The 16,188-nt window shown below is 43.1% G+C and overlaps 4 protein-coding genes across 7 annotated transcripts in view; 2 read left to right on the forward strand and 2 right to left on the reverse strand.

The window, feature by feature from the left end:
• The window catches only part of LOC120827291 (immunoglobulin lambda-1 light chain-like), a 40,574-nt gene extending 33,218 nt beyond the window's left edge, over window positions 1–7,356 (reverse strand). The window contains exons 1-2 of the mRNA XM_078083709.1: window positions 7,233–7,356; window positions 6,814–7,140 (exon numbers count right to left, since the gene is read on the reverse strand). Of these exons, the coding sequence (XP_077939835.1) occupies window positions 6,814–7,140; window positions 7,233–7,272 (367 nt within the window). The 5' untranslated portion in view covers window positions 7,273–7,356. The remainder of the gene's footprint in view (window positions 1–6,813; window positions 7,141–7,232) is intronic.
• On the forward strand, window positions 4,039–6,475 carry LOC120813526 (immunoglobulin lambda-1 light chain-like). Of its 3 annotated transcripts, none has more exons than XR_013451311.1 (4): window positions 4,039–4,578; window positions 4,660–4,724; window positions 5,199–5,310; window positions 5,953–6,164. XR_013451311.1 is itself a non-coding variant. In XM_078083713.1 (4 exons), exons 1-4 carry the CDS (start codon window positions 4,539–4,541, stop codon window positions 6,279–6,281), a joined length of 741 nt encoding a protein of 246 aa, XP_077939839.1. In that variant the 5' UTR covers window positions 4,056–4,538; the 3' UTR covers window positions 6,282–6,475. The 3 variants fall into 3 exon arrangements, 1 of the variants encoding a protein (XP_077939839.1); XM_078083713.1 differs by having other exon boundaries at window positions 4,056–4,578; window positions 4,660–4,996; window positions 5,276–5,310; window positions 5,953–6,475; XR_013451312.1 differs by lacking the exon at window positions 4,660–4,724 and having other exon boundaries at window positions 4,081–4,578.
• Window positions 7,357–9,900: 2,544 nt separating the features above from the next.
• LOC120828468 (uncharacterized) lies at window positions 9,901–12,304 on the reverse strand. Of its 2 annotated transcripts, none has more exons than XM_078083715.1 (4): window positions 12,165–12,304; window positions 11,882–11,984; window positions 11,596–11,725; window positions 9,901–11,062 (listed from the first exon to the last, which is right to left on the reverse strand). In XM_078083715.1, exons 2-4 carry the CDS (start codon window positions 11,973–11,975, stop codon window positions 10,783–10,785), a joined length of 504 nt encoding a protein of 167 aa, XP_077939841.1. In that variant the 5' UTR covers window positions 11,976–11,984; window positions 12,165–12,304; the 3' UTR covers window positions 9,901–10,782. The 2 variants fall into 2 exon arrangements, with proteins under 2 accessions (XP_077939841.1, XP_077939842.1); XM_078083716.1 differs by having other exon boundaries at window positions 9,953–11,062; window positions 11,596–11,722.
• Window positions 12,305–14,480: 2,176 nt separating this feature from the next.
• On the forward strand, window positions 14,481–15,984 carry tspan10 (tetraspanin 10). Its single transcript, XM_040192055.2, has 3 exons — window positions 14,481–14,701; window positions 14,811–15,403; window positions 15,498–15,984. The coding sequence occupies exons 1-3, from the start codon at window positions 14,612–14,614 to the stop codon at window positions 15,802–15,804; spliced, it is 990 nt and encodes a 329-aa protein (XP_040047989.1). The 5' UTR covers window positions 14,481–14,611; the 3' UTR covers window positions 15,805–15,984.
• Window positions 15,985–16,188: the final 204 nt, after the last annotated feature.

Genomic DNA, 16,188 nt, shown 5'->3' on the forward strand with positions numbered 1-16,188 from the left:
TGAATCATTCTTTTAATATATGTTTAGCGATGGTTTGTTTTATAGATTTTAGCCTGTTTATTCATGTTTTTATAACCTACCATTGTACCAAGCGTATATTGGACACTATTTTAACCCTCATTTAGGTAGATTGCAGTCAAGGGCAGGCTGCAGCGTGTCATCCGCTCTGCAGAGAGGGTGATCGGCTGCAATCTGCCGTGCCTGCAGGACTTGTTCGCTTCCAGGTCTCTGAAGCGAGCTAAAAAGATCGTAGCCGACCCCTCTCACCCCGGAAAAAAACTGTTTGTGCCCCTTCCATCTGGCAGGAGGCTGAGGTCCTTCAGGACTAAGACCTCCCGTCACAAGAACCGTTTCTTCCCATCGTACATGTCTCAAAACAATCTCGTTCCACCGATCTGTAGCAACAGATTTTCATTCAGAAAACATGAATGTCACTCATAACACATAAAAAACACTAGCAACATCCTAAAACACAACAATTACTGTATTGTAATATGTTTCCAAATGTAGACTTTTTTTACTGTAATATGTATCATCTCACCTGTTGTTTTGCTGGAAAATTCTCTCTATTGACGTAACTGAGTGGTGCAGATTTGGCTGCAGCCTCAGACCGGCGTCTCTCACAGTGAGACCACGTTCACAACATTTACAGTATTTCTTCAGATATCAGCGCTCTTGGTCTTCCTCTCCTTTGTCCTCCACACACTCTCCCTCACTCTTCTTTCCCCACCGACCGGCCTTCTGTGATCCATATTTCCAAACAAAGTCAGTTCCAAGCTATCGCCTGTTACTGAAACATGGTAATGAGAGTAAAGCAGGACCTGGGTTGGACTTTCTATATCTCAAAATAATTACTACAGAAATGTTTGAAATTTGTCATCGTTCTGATTTGAATGTGATTTTATCAGTCTTGAAAGCAGTTTGTTGGCATATGAAAAATATCCTGCAAATGTGCAGTTTGTGGAGTGTGAATGACAAAAGTGTTTGTGGATTTTGAAAAGTGTGGTGATTGAATGCATTTTGCATTCTGAAAGCAATGAAATGTTTCATTGATTCACTATTTGGTCCGTATACACTTGTGTGTTGCTGAATGTGTGAAGAGTTTTAAAAATGTGTTTTCTGCTTGTTGCTTGTTAGCAATTGAAAAAAAATGAACAATCTTGTGTTTGCGCACGTGACGGCTGTGTTTAACCAATTGGCACCTGGGTTTGGCAATTTGACAATCAGTGCTTTGGAATTGCAAGGAAGTGACATCTTGATATACTTCTGTGTGTGATGTATAGAAGTGTGTTTAGTGTTTTGCAAACTGTGAGGCTGACATTGTGCTCATAGTGGTGCAAATCCGAGTTTGGCTCTTTGAGTGTACGGTTTGGATAATTGTTTAGATTTCCGGGTATATTCAATCGTAAAAAAACTAGGATTGTTGAGAAGCACCACTTGTCTCTCAAGCTTCAAAATAAAATATTTTCCATTCTATATTACGACTGCTATCAGGAATAGCAGTCCATCCCAGTCAACTACGGGCGATAGACAGGGTACATCCTGGACTGGTCGCCAGCCAATCGCAGGACTAACACAGAGACACACAACCATTCACATTCACACACCTTCAGGCAATTTAGAGTCCCCAATCAACCTGATCCCCAGAGCATGTCTCTGGACTGTGGGAGGAAGCCGGAGAACCCACGCAGACACGGGGAGAACATGCAGACTCCACACAGAAAGGCCACTGGACGGAGCCGAACCCAGGACCTTCTTGCTGTGAGGCGACAGTGCGAACCACCACGCCAACGTACCGCCCTCGGGATATGTTTAAGTATTTAAATGATCGATACAAGAAAATGAATAAGATCACTGGAGTACAAACATATTCCTAAGATGAAACTGTCACGGTGTGGTTTCACTGCCTGTTGTATTTTGTAGTTTTCTGCCACTCGTGTCCCCGGGTAACTTCACTTCCTGCCTTGTCCCGTTATCCCCTGTGATCGTCTTAATAGTTTCCACCTGTGTCCAATCACCTGCACCTCCCTTGTGTATTTAAGCCGTGTGTCTCCTGTGTCACTTGTCGCGTCATTGTCATTTGCCACGCATGTCCTTGTCTTTTGTCTTGGATGTCCGTAGTTCATGCCTGTGTGTTTTTGCCCCTTGGCCTTTTTTTTGATTTTTGACTATTAAAGTCCCTTTTGTTTTGAACTCTGCGTCTTGAGTCCTGCCTCCACCCTCACCCCCGTGACAGAAACATAATTTGTTTTACTTCGGTTGGTTTTCACATTAACATGAGGGAGGTCAGGTGTTGTTACTCTTTTGAATGCACAGTAGAGAGCAGCACTGGGTCGCTGTTGGAAAGACACAGAGGGAACTGTTACTGATTTAAATCACTTAAAAGGAAACACACACTTGAAAATGAGAATAGCAACACTAGATTTCAGTGGAAGTCACGGTTCATTGTTCAACCCTTTCTGATGTGCAGGATGCACCTGCAGGCCTCCTGTCTTTATTTAACCTCATGCAAATGAAGAGGTTAAGTCTCAGTTCTCTGTGATCCTGCGCATGACTGGAAACACTGATGTATGATCTCGTTATTGTACGTGTGAGAAAAGCGACCTTTTGCAAGGTGACTCTTTTAACTTGTGAAAAAAATAATATTCCTCAACTATTAAAGAAAAGAAATATAAACAATTGGATGTATGCCATGAATTCCAAACGATACAAACAGGACTAACTGTATTACTACAAAACTGCAGGTAAATATATTCAGATCCCTTCTTTGCAATGGTGTTGAGGGAAATAACCTCCACTGATAATAATGATGACGAATAACACAACTGTGAGAAACATGCAGGTTGAAGATAAGCTCCTCCCCCTGTCAGTCATTCCCACCTTCAGTGTCGTATTAAATGTCTCCCCCAGCACCTCCTCTCCTCATCCTCCAAAGCCTCTAATCTGGCAGCAGTCAGGTCTCTTTCCAAGTCACAAGGCCATTCTCATCACACAGTGACACCATGCTGGGGACCCTCTGCACTCTCATCACTGCTCTCACATGTGAGGAGGCTGATTTCCTGCAGCTTGGACTTCATGGTGGACTCATCAGTGTGTGTGTTTCTCTTGACTCCATGTCGTCTTGTTGTTTCCAGGTGTGAGTGGTGTGACGGTGGTGACACAGAAGCCTGTTGTAGCCGTGACGACAGGAGAGACAGTCTCCATAGACTGTAACCTCGGGACTGTTACTAACAGTCCTGCTCGCTGGTATAAACAGATTCCAGGAGGAGTTCCTCAGTTTGTATTATATTATTATCACAGCAGCAGCTCTCCAACATATGGCACTGGTTTCTCCTCTTCAAAGTTCACATCCACTCATCAGTCAACTTCAGATTATCGTTTGACCATAAAGAACATCGAGGAGGGAGACTCAGCCGTCTATTACTGTAACACATGGGACACCTCTGGAAATGTATCACAGTGATTTACACTGTGACAAAAACCTCTTCACTGAGTACTTCTGCTTTTTGAGACGCTGACACATTTCAAGTGAAACCATCAGTCAATTTCTGTAACTTATATTTCTTGTCTTTTAAAACCTCTAAACTCCATTTATTTAATTGTGACACAAAGATTTTGTTTGTAGTTATTCATTGTTTGCCATGTGTACACACTTTAAAACAAAACTGTTCTTTAATAAAAAGAACGTGCGTGACGTCACTGCCTTCAGACGGGGTGAGTTTATGAAGGTTCTTAGAAGGTTCTATCACAACGATGTTGTTTGTTATCGCGCTTTTGTTGGTGGATACACGGCGTATACCTTCCTATCACGTAGACTACACCACTGGCTGCACATAATCTTGCCATTATTCTCAGCTGTCAACAAGGGTGAGACGTTTGAGACGGCAATGTGAAGAACTGGACGACTCTGCGTAAGCAGTCGTGTTTCTGCCGCGTGGACACCTGCGGCTTATAGACCGGTGCAGCTTATATATGTAGACACCTTTTTTCGTTGTCAATTTACGTGGTGCGGCTTATATTCGAGTGCACTCTATAGTCCGTATTTTATGGTAAAAGTCAACAAGGACAAACAAATGACAATAAGCTTCACTCACGTTAGAATTTTGTTTATTCACTCGAGTCTCATCTGAACTTCAGCAGCCACAAAAACACAATGATTGAATCAGTTTCATCATCTTCAACATGAGACAAGAATTAAAGGTCTCATTGTTTGTAAAAGTATGGAACAACAGAAGTGTTTAGTTCAGTTATTCACAACCTGAGGAGTCACATTCAGCACAAACTATGAACCCACTGAATACTGAATAATACAATACAAAGATTTAATTAAAGTGATTCCATTAATGGATACAATACTCAATTCATGAAAAGTGTTGATGTGACTCACACACAATGTGTGTTTATGTGTAACAAGTGAATCAAGTGTTTAAGCTCCTCCTCACTGTCTTTATAAGCCTCAGTGTTTCTTCTCCTCACACTCCCGCCCTGCTCACCTCTCAGCTGGACTGTAAGGAACGTTTACAGCTCACACTGACAACATGCTGGGGATCCTCTGCACTCTGCTCACTGCTCTCACATGTAAGATATTCATTCATTCATTTCATGCTCCATGTTTTCATGCACAAACCTTTCCCCTGACTTTTCTCTGTGTGTTGACAGATGTTGATGCAGCGATAGTGCTGACTCAGACGCCTGCTGTCCACTCAGTTCCTACAGGACAAGAGGTTGTCCTCAACTGCAACATTCAGAGATATGATAGCAATTATGTGTCATGGTATAAACAGGTTCCTGGTGAAGCTCCTCAGTATGTTCTCAGATTTCACCAATTGTTAGATTCTCCAGACTTTGGATCAGGATTCTCTTCAGACCGGTTCAACTCTAAATCCTCTTCAGACACAGAATACCAGTTCATCATAAAGCGTTCAGAGACAGGAGACTCTGCTCAGTATTACTGTCAGACATGGGATGACTCTGTTGATGAAGCTGTATCACAGTGGTTCACACTGTGACAAAAACCTCCATCAGAGACCTGCTGAAGATTTATTGATTCTCAGCTAAATCAGACACATCAAATAAGGGAAACTGCTCCAAAACATTGAAGGACAACAAATCAATTCCTGTGAAGAGACAATTCAGTCTGGAGCAAATCAAACTGATGAAGTTAGTGAGATGTTGACAATGAAAGTTGGTCTCAACAGGATCTTTCAGTTCCACTCCGTCATCAGAGCGAGTCGAGAGGTTTTTGTACAGCCATGTGTACCAACTGAATCACTGTGGTATTCGGACAAGGAACCAAGCTGATTGTGACAAGTAAGTACTTTAAATCTCTTCTTAAAACTAAAACAATTCTTTTGTTTCTACGTCATTTTAACAGGGATTTATGTAATATGTTAATCTTTTATTTCTTATACTTTTTGAAGATATTTAACATGTTGGATTTTGTTCATCTACTTCCTTAACAAGTTGTTTTTTAGCAGACAATTTTTGTTGTAAAATGTTTTACTATATTGATTTCTACTACTCACTAACATTTAAAAACAATTTTAACAGCATCATACTTTAAAATGATCAATGTTAAAGTCTGAATATGAATTTACTGAGTTTGTGTTGATTAACTACTAATCTTTTAAAATGAAGGGCAAACTTTAATGTATCTTCTTTATTTAGTTTTAAAGCCACATTTGCTGGATTTTAAAAATGTAGTAAAAAGGAGATTAAGATACATATAAGACTAAGTACAAATATAACTGTATTTAACATGAACAATATAGAACATCTCGTTGTATTATCTAGTTTGTGAATGATAAACTTTGTTTTTGAACTCTGCTCTGATGGTTTCTAAATGTTTTTTTGTCTTTCTCCTCAATTTACTAACAGATTACGTTTGCCGCCATGATTTGCATCAATAACTCCACTTCCCTTCATTTAAAGAATGCCTTTTGTGTGTTTCAGGCTCCAGCCTCCGTCCTCCCGTCCTCACTGTCTTTCCTCCGTCCAGTGCTGAGCTGCAGTCCAACAAAGCCTCTTTGGTCTGTCTGTCCAGTCAGTCTGGGCCTTTTGCAGATGTGACCTGGATGTCTGGAGGGAGTCCAGTGGTCACTGGGATCTCTACCAGCACCGCTGTTAAGCAACCTGATCAGACGTTCCACATCAGCAGCTATCTGGCCATCCAGGCGTCAGACTGGAACATGGATAAGGTTTACACATGTAAAGTGTCTTTGGGCTCCCAGACTGCAGAGAAAAACATCAAGAAGTCTGAGTGCCTCACTGAACAACAGTAGAGGAGCAGAAGGACCATTTAACATCTGCTTCTTCCCTCTTTGTGCTGTTTATTCATCACGAGCGTTACATGTTAGAGCATGTGTCTCCACGCTTGTAGTACATGTTGTTGACAGTTAGGTAGAGGTGTTGTATCCGCTTTGCAAACGGTAAAATGTAGTAAAATCTTTTGAATAAAAAGCATTTTGTAAAACAACATATTTCTTGTCTTTTTATTACTGACAGAAAAGCATATTATACTCATAGTATTCTTTGAACTCAACTAAACTTCTGATCTCATCCTACGTGAGATATGAAATACTATCATGAAATAGTTTATAGTGGATTTGTTTGAGAAAAAACAATTTTCGTTCTGAAGGTAAAAAATGTGACACAGGAATCCAGAACCATAAAATCGTAACATTTTTACAAACTTTAATTTAAATTTAAACTTAAAATAATTTTAATTTTTAATTTCCAAAAAGTTCTAGTTCTAATTCTCAAAAAGCAGAAGTACTCAGTGAAGAGGTTTTTGTCACAGTGTAAATCACTGTGATACGTACTCTTTAACAGAGTCGTCCCATGTGTTACAGTAATAGACGGCTGAGTCTCCCTCCTCGATGTTCTTTATGGTCAAACGATAATCTGAAGTTGACTGATGAGTGGATGTGAACTTTGGAGATGAGAAACTAGTGCCATATGTTGGAGAGCTTCGGCTGTGATAATAAAATAATACGAACTGAGGAACTCCTCCTCGATTCTGTTTATACCAGCGAGCAGCACGGTCAGTAACAGTCCCGAGGTTACAGTCTATGGAGACTGTCTCTCCTGTCGTCACGGCTACAACAGGCTTCTGTGTCACCACCGTCACACCACTCACACCTGGAAACAACAAGACGACATGGAGTCAAGAGAAACACACACACTGATGAGTCCACCATGAAGTCCAAGCTGCAGGAAATCAGCCTCCTCACATGTGAGAGCAGTGATGAGAGTGCAGAGGGTCCCCAGCATGGTGTCACTGTGTGATGAGAATGGCCTTGTGACTTGGAAAGAGACCTGACTGCTGCCAGATTAGAGCCTTTGGAGGATGAGGAGAGGAGGTGCTGGGGGAGACATTTAATACGACACTGAAGGTGGGAATGACTGACAGGGGGAGGAGCTTATCTTCAACCTGCATGTTTCTCACAGTTGTGTTATTCGTCATCATTATTATCAGTGGAGGTTATTTCCCTCAACACCATTGCAAAGAAGGGATCTGAATATATTTACCTGCAGTTTTGTAGTAATACAGTTAGTCCTGTTTGTATCGTGTGGAATTCATGGCATACATCCAATTGTTTATATTTCTTTTCTTTAATAGTTGAGGAATATTATTTTTTTCACAAGTTAAAAGAGTCACCTTGCAAAAGGTCGCTTTTCTCACACGTACAATAACGAGATCATACATCAGTGTTTCCAGTCATGCGCAGGATCACAGAGAACTGAGACTTAACCTCTTCATTTGCATGAGGTTAAATAAAGACAGGAGGCCTGCAGGTGCATCCTGCACATCAGAAAGGGTTGAACAATGAACCGTGACTTCCACTGAAATCTAGTGTTGCTATTCTCATTTTCAAGTGTGTGTTTCCTTTTAAGTGATTTAAATCAGTAACAGTTCCCTCTGTGTCTTTCCAACAGCGACCCAGTGCTGCTCTCTACTGTGCATTCAAAAGAGTAACAACACCTGACCTCCCTCATGTTAATGTGAAAACCAACCGAAGTAAAACAAATTATGTTTCTGTCACGGGGGTGAGGGTGGAGGCAGGACTCAAGACGCAGAGTTCAAAACAAAAGGGACTTTAATAGTCAAAAATCAAAAAAAAGGCCAAGGGGCAAAAACACACAGGCATGAACTACGGACATCCAAGACAAAAGACAAGGACATGCGTGGCAAATGACAATGACGCGACAAGTGACACAGGAGACACACGGCTTAAATACACAAGGGAGGTGCAGGTGATTGGACACAGGTGGAAACTATTAAGACGATCACAGGGGATAACGGGACAAGGCAGGAAGTGAAGTTACCCGGGGACACGAGTGGCAGAAAACTACAAAATACAACAGGCAGTGAAACCACACCGTGACAGTTTCATCTTAGGAATATGTTTGTACTCCAGTGATCTTATTCATTTTCTTGTATCGATCATTGAAATACTTAAACATATCCCGAGGGCGGTACGTTGGCGTGGTGGTTCGCACTGTCGCCTCACAGCAAGAAGGTCCTGGGTTCGGCTCCGTCCAGTGGCCTTTCTGTGTGGAGTCTGCATGTTCTCCCCGTGTCTGCGTGGGTTCTCTGGCTTCCTCCCACAGTTCAGAGACACGCTCTGGGGATCAGGTTGATTGGGGACTCTAAATTGCCTGAAGGTGTGTGAATGTGAATGGTTGTGTGTCTCCGTGTTAGTCCTGCGATTGGCTGGCGACCAGTCCAGGATGTACCCTGTCTATCGCCCGAAGTTGACTGGGATGGACTGCTATTCCCGATAGCAATCGTAATATAGAATGGAAAATATTTTATTTTGAAGCTTGAGAGACAAGTGGTGCTTCTCAACAATCCTAGTTTTTTACGATTGAATATACCCGGAAATCTGAACAATTATCCAAACCGTACACTCAAAGAGCCAAACTCGGATTTGCACCACTATGAGCACAATGTCAGCCTCACAGTTTGCAAAACACTAAACACACTTCTATACATCACACACAGAAGTATATCAAGATGTCACTTCCTTGCAATTCCAAAGCACTGATTGTCAAATTACCAAACCCAGGTGCCAATTGGTTAAACACAGCCGTCACGTGCGCAAACACAAGATTGAGTTCATTTTTTTTCAATTGCTAACAAGCAACAAGCAGAAAACACATTTTTAAAACTCTTCACACATTCAGCAACACACAAGTGTGTACGGACCAAATAGTGAATCAATGAAACATTTCATTGCTTTCAGAATGCAAAATGAATTCAATCACCACATTTTTCAAAATCCACAAACACTTTTGTCATTCACACTCCACAAACTGCACATTTGCAGGATATTTTTCATATGCTAACAAACTGCTTTCAAGACATCACATTAAAATCAGAATGAGGAGAGGAGGTGCTGGGGGAGACATTTAATACGACACTGAAGCTGGGAGTGACTGACAGGGGGAGGAGCTTAGCTTCAACCTGCGTGTTTCTCACAGTTGTGTTATTCGTCAGCATTATTATCAGTGGAGGTTATTTCCCTCAACACCTTTGCAAAGAAGTGATCCAAAGACTTTTTTTTACAGTTTTGTAGTTGTATAGTTGTGGCCTAGTCCTGTCTCTATTGATTGGAATTCATGGCAAGCCTCCAATTTTGTATTTTTATAGTACAGTAGTTTAACTAGATATAGCACTTAGCTCTTCACACATAAACGCAATCTAAGAACTTTAACAGGTCAATTGTGTTAACAAACCTCGTCAGAAGTCAAATACAGTTACCTCTTGTGTGCTGAGACTCAACCTCCTCATTTACATGGAGCTATGAATAAGAAGAGGAGGCCTGCAGGTGCATCCTGGGAAAGAAGGGGGGAGTAGAGAGGTGATGCTTCACTGATAGAGGATGAAAACGCAAGTTTCGTTTGCTCATTTTATTTAATATTCAAACATTGCAACTGAGTCAATCAATATTTTAAAATGAGTGAGTTTAGTAGCAAACATTTTATCAACATGGTCAAACGTTTTTTTATTTTGTCATGATGGTTGGTTTCCTCCTATAATGAAACTATACCAGTGCTCATTGTGTTGAGTCAATTTCACTCTCAGAAATAAAAAATAATTTGCAAAAACTCTGCTTTCCGAAATCCATCTTAATCTAACAGGGATTCTATCATTTTACTGATTATAATCAAGATACAGATATACAACAACTCTCATTAGGCAATTTGATATAGATGCACTGTAAAATAATTGACATTAAAGTATTCCACTGATACTGGTTGTAGTTCCCAGCAGGTGGTCCGACCCGCTCCCTCAGTCCACAAGTCACAGTGTGCTTTAATCTCAGGACCCTTTTCCCCAAAGGTTGGTCCAGCGTCTGGCAGCTCCACCACCATTGATAGTGTACGTGAATGATTAACAACAACTAAAAGTCTTTTGTCCTACTGATGGAAAAATGATAAATGTGGTGGTAATTACAATTTTCAATTTATATATTTTTAATAAGATTGTATATATACATATATATATACTGTGATAAATCATAACTGTAGACTATACAGCCAATGTGTAAGCTATTAAAACACAGAGAGGAGCAAGATGAAAGTGCCAATAAGTTGATTCAAGCTGCCACCTTGTGGTTGAATTTGTCTTTTTATATAAAAAAAGAAAAATGTGTCTTTTCTAAACCAAGCATGAGCATGTGACCTCTTCTCGCATTTCACTCCTCAATAAAACTACAAACTAATCATCTGAAAAAAAACACAATAACACTCGGTTGATGCATCAGCCTGATCGGTCTACGGTCTCTGTGGTCCTCTTCTCCTGGCTCTGATCACCTTTGACCCCTTGATTGTCCCCCTATCAGGAGCCCTCATCTGAGCTCTCAGTGGAGACCTCACACCGATGGGGGGGGGAAGCCTCTGTACGGGCCGCTGAGCCACAGACAACCTGCCGTCCTTCAGGTTGTCCACAAAACCCTCCACGCTGTCTAACTTTGACGTGAGCTTCCCCAGCTCATCTTTGAGAGTGTTAAAGTGCCTGTAGAGGTCTCGCAGGGCATCGGACAGAGGCTGGATCCTGAACACATGCAGAGTACAAATACTTTACATGATCAGCCAAAGAGCTTTGTGTAGTGCAGTGTAATGTTTCATAAGCTTACATGAGAAGGAGGAACGTTGTTTATACTTAAAATATAACCAAGAACATGACCGTGAAAAGTCCGGAAATTGTGTTAAGCAGAAACAGCCCAGTCATACGCACGAAACATCAGGAAGAAAGTCGGAAATAACGGAGGTCACTTAATAAAAAAGACACCTGCAGTCAGCCAACAAATTCGAAGGAAATGCTCAGTGAAATGCGGGCTGTTTTCCCTGTTTTCTGTTGAGAGCCTTGTTTGGACCACAGCCGTAATGAAACACGGACTCAGACGGGTCCGTGTTCGTGTGCAGAGCAAAGTTGCATCATTTCTAATTTAGTACAACTGCGAGGAACAATAAAATGCCCGCTGACGTCGCTGTCTGTTGTTATTCACGCTCTTACTCAACATTTGGACTTCTGGTTTTTAGTTCTGCCTCTAGAATCACAACAATTCAGGATCCAGTGGGACCCACCTGCTGTATTCTGGCAGCACAGAGGCCGGGTCGTTGATCAGCAGGTCTTTCACCTGGGTTAGAATGGCATATTTCCAGTTGTCCAGTACCTGGGTCAGGTTGGAACAGGTCTCTGCGCTGGTATGTTCTGCTGGAGATAGTCATTCATAGTAGGACGAAAGCCAAGTTACCGCCATGAACGGCAAAACAAACTTCAGAATTTCATTCAACGCTGAAATTAACAAACACAAACGCTTTGCTAATCATTTACAGACTGTGGGATAAAAGGAGACACGTCGTCCCTGACCTTTGGGGTCCCAACGTGAGCTTCCCTTGTTCCATTTCTGAGCTACGCATGTCAAGGCCGTGCACAGCAGGACCACAATCCCCTTCATCATCATCTTCTTCACCTGACAAAAACAGAAGTATAAGATGGGAAGTGCGCGGCAAAGGAAAGAAGCTAAATACATAAAAACACACTTATAGTTACTGGTGACTTTTCACGTTTAATAAAAGCACAATTTAGTAACATTATACTATTCAAAACAGATCAAATTTTACAACGAGAAGAACTTTGGGATTCACTTTACCTTCCTGTGAAGTAGTGCCAGGGGTCTTTCCAGGTCGCAGCGGCGAAACACACGCTGTGGTACGATCCTCCAGCGGGGACATACTAAGAAAACCTGACCCGGTCAGAACCCTCTTATAACTGCCTCTCTCATCACCCGGAGCCACCCCCCACCCCCCCCCACCACCTGCCTCCCACCCACTTCAGTGATGCAGTGAAGACTCACCCTGTTCCTTCAACATGCGCCAACACACACACACACATGCTGCTGCGGACACAACATTTAACCTGCGGCAAAGCTCCTGTACCACATGCACACACACGTTAGCTTTCCAATTCAGTCCCTGGTGTGTCTCGCAGACGTATGGATCTCCTAACATTGATGAATAACCCTGAATGGGAGGTCCCGATGATCCTCCATCCATCCCCCAGATGTATTTCAGCTGCTGTGAGTAGTGCAGGACAACAGCGCTCACTGTGGGCTCAGATCCAGAGAAGGTGTTTGATGTAGCAGCGTGGCTTCAGCGCAGCATTCTTACTGCCCACTGTAATACAATCTGCTCAACATCTGGGCTTCGGCAGATGTAGCCAGCAAACGCTCCCTTTCGACTGCCAGCCGCGATCGAAAGAAAAAGACACATTCACACACTGGATGAAGTGATGTGTGATGTTTGGCATTTTTTTATGAATATACTAAATAGGAAATAAACAGCGGAGTGAGTGTGATTTACCTCATTACACCGATTTGACGCTAATCCACCCCCGATGAGTCCCAATGGTTTCCGTGGAAGCGATCTGTCAGGAGGACAGGTCGGCGATCCAGACAGTTTGGGGACGGAAAAAAGGCAGCTGGACTCAGAAAGAGAAGCGGAAAGATATTCATCCGGGCAGGAAGAGGGCTTCAATTTAACAGCTCTGTCATGAGATAACTCTTCATAATAAACTCCAGCTCAGAGCAGTTGAAAGGCGTATTGATGTATCACATGAGGCGGAAAGGAATCTGATGGTCCGTTCCATCTGCCTCCTGCTTTAAACCCCTGAGGCCTACTTGTCTACTGTATGCTGTTAGTAGTATGAATGTCATCCGTATACCACACATCTTCAATGCTGAACATACACTACGAGTTGGATTCACTTCAAAGAGTGTAAAACTAGATGCACTTTAAATCAAATCCCCGCTCGAAGGATTTAAAAAGAACAAAAACCGTGAATGGCAGAATTTGAGAGATTTGTTGCTTAAGAAATCTCACACTCATTTGATGATCTCAACTGTCAGCAACCAGTCACAGAGATTTACTGCTACATATGGACCATATATGCTGTCATCGGTCTGTCTACCATATAATATAACATGTATATGTATATAGAGACAGACAGATGATATATACATATACTGTATATATCATTTATCCCAACCTACATACCTACTACCTTTTTTTGTCTTTCTTTGCTATGTAGCAAATTGGGACTAGCTTTTACATTTTGGGGAAAAAGCTGATTTGTACTGTTTTAAAGTGTTAGTTGTTAGTTAGTTTATCTGTAACATTGTACAATAGTTGTGTACGGTAATCTTCACAGTAAACAGTGTAATATTACATCTACCGATAAAAATATATTGAACTGAGCTTAAATTAGCATCAAATGGAAGTGAATAAAAGTATAATGACTCCCAAATGTAATTGCTTTTACCCTGTATATATTTGTAAAGAGTATAAATTCACCTGCACACACATTCATCTGCAAGATCAAGAAGTCTAATCTTTTGAAAGCTCAGACTGTCAAAGTGGAAGCTCTGTTTTTTCCCCCTATTGATCCAAATGAATATGGAAAAAAGTTAACCGGGACACAATTCTCCCCTCGTATTGTCCTTCCTTCAGCGCTGGGCTCCATCTGCTGAACGACTTCCTTCCAACGCGGTGCAGCGCCGGCAGAGGAAAGAATGACAGCAGCCGACCGGCAGAGCCAGAGAGTGAAAACCGGGCCTCTCTCTCTCTCTCTCTGCTTTTTTACTTGCTGTCACATTTGTTTCCCCAAACGCTGCTTTCAATGACTCACAGCAGCACCATCACTTCATGGTGACTTCACGACAGCCAAGCACAGACTTCAAGGATTTCAAGTTGTCTTTCCATGTGTAAAATGCACGAAAAAAGCGAAATTCTTAAACTCCCTTTCACAATTAGACCTTGGTGGTTTATCCAAGTCAAACCAGAAGTTAGTTCTGCTCACAGCCCCGTTCTCCTGTGCGTGGATACCTCACACAGGCTTTGATGAGCGTCTAATCCCCTCACTGTGACTCTCACATGATGGAGAAAATCCTCGCAGCAGCCGGAGGCTAAACACTGCATGGGTTTCTCCACCTCGGCTCACATGCTTCTCTGTTCACGCTGCTGGTCAATGCTCCCCCTGTGCTCCACTTACGCTCGAGTCATTCCGTCCAGCTAAACGCACAGGGAGCATCGTCTCTCCGACATGAGGAGGAATTACGTGATAGAAAGGATTCTTTGGCCGTGGTCGAGGAGGGACGCCGCGCCGGATGAGTCCCGCCCGCTCATACCGAAGGTAAAGGGGTCACTTTGGTTTTTCTCCGAATATTGAGTACCTCTGTGTATTCTCAAGTGCTTGAGTTCTCATAACTACGGTACTTAGTTGCATTCCTGTGCGTCCAAAGGTAAGCCCTGCTAAAGACGGCGCCGAGGAGCTTGGCAATGTCCCCGCCGACATCCACCAGGCGGGGCCGACCGGGGGACGGGACGACGGCCCCGTCTTTGCGGGCATCCGACCCCGCTGCAGATATTCTTTTGTGGACTATTTCCTAAAATACCTCCTGATCCTATCCAACCTGGTGTTCACAGTTCTGAGCCTGATGGCTCTGGTTCTGGGGACGTGGGGCCTCGTCAGCAAGCAGTCCTTCGCTCGGGAGAAGATCGGCAGCATCGGCACCGACCCAATGCTGGTGTTTCTGACCGCGGGCTCGGTGCTGACCCTGCTCTGCCTGTCCGGCTGCGTGGGCGCCTTGAGAGAGAACCGCACTTTGCTGAAGCTGTTCTCTGCCGCGCTGCTGCTCCTCATCACGGCCCAGGTGCTGACCGCCATTGTGGCCTACGGTCTGCAAGACCAGGTCGTGGGCTACCTGCGGTCGGGGATGTTAGCCGCCATGGTGCGCTACCAGGATGATCTGGATCTGAGGTTCATAACGGACGAGATCCAGTCCAACCTGCAGTGCTGTGGGGCAGATAACTACCGTGACTGGGAGCTCAATATGTGAGTAGCAGGTGACTAACTGGGACGTATTTGTGTAAAATAAGTACACCATGAGTGCCTGAATAGTTAATGGTGTTTGTTTCCTTCACCCCAGATATTACAACTGCTCTGCTCCGGGGGTGCTGGCCTGCGGCGTCCCGGCGACATGCTGCGTGGATCCTCTGGAGAACGGAACCGTGTGGAACTCTCAGTGTGGTTTGGGAGCCCAGCTGCTGGACGAGTTTAGCGCTCAGAGTGTGATCTTCCTGGGCGGATGTCTGGGAGGGATCTCTCGCTGGATTGAGCAACACGAGGGCCTGATCGGGACAGTTGCAATAGTGGTGGTGGGGGTCCAGATCCTGACTCTGTTCATCACCTCGCGGCTGTTAGAAAGCATCCGGTGGCATAACGTTTACACATAGCACGGGATGGTGGGTATATCCGCCCATTATATTGTGTTTGTGCTAATTATGTATTCCAGATGACCCTGTATACACATATTGTGTTCTGATATTTAAGTTTCTCAGTTGTCTCATGCTGTACATCCTGAACCACATTTTATGGATGCATTTTTACATTTCTGCATTAAAGGTGAAAATGTGCATTTTGCTGTTTGATTCAAGATATTTCAAGTTTTAAAGCCCAAGACATATTTAACATTAGGTTACATGGCTTTACAAAGTCATCATCATGTATAAGAGGAGACGCAGACAGGGATGTCCCTGCTGTCGAGGTTGACCCCGGAGAGACATCAGTGTGAGACGGATGCAGCTGTTTTTGGAATAGTAATTGTGATGTGTGTCAAT

This window comes from Gasterosteus aculeatus, chromosome 11 (genome assembly GCF_964276395.1).
Source record: "Gasterosteus aculeatus chromosome 11, fGasAcu3.hap1.1, whole genome shotgun sequence".
Lineage (NCBI taxonomy): Eukaryota > Metazoa > Chordata > Actinopteri > Perciformes > Gasterosteidae > Gasterosteus > Gasterosteus aculeatus.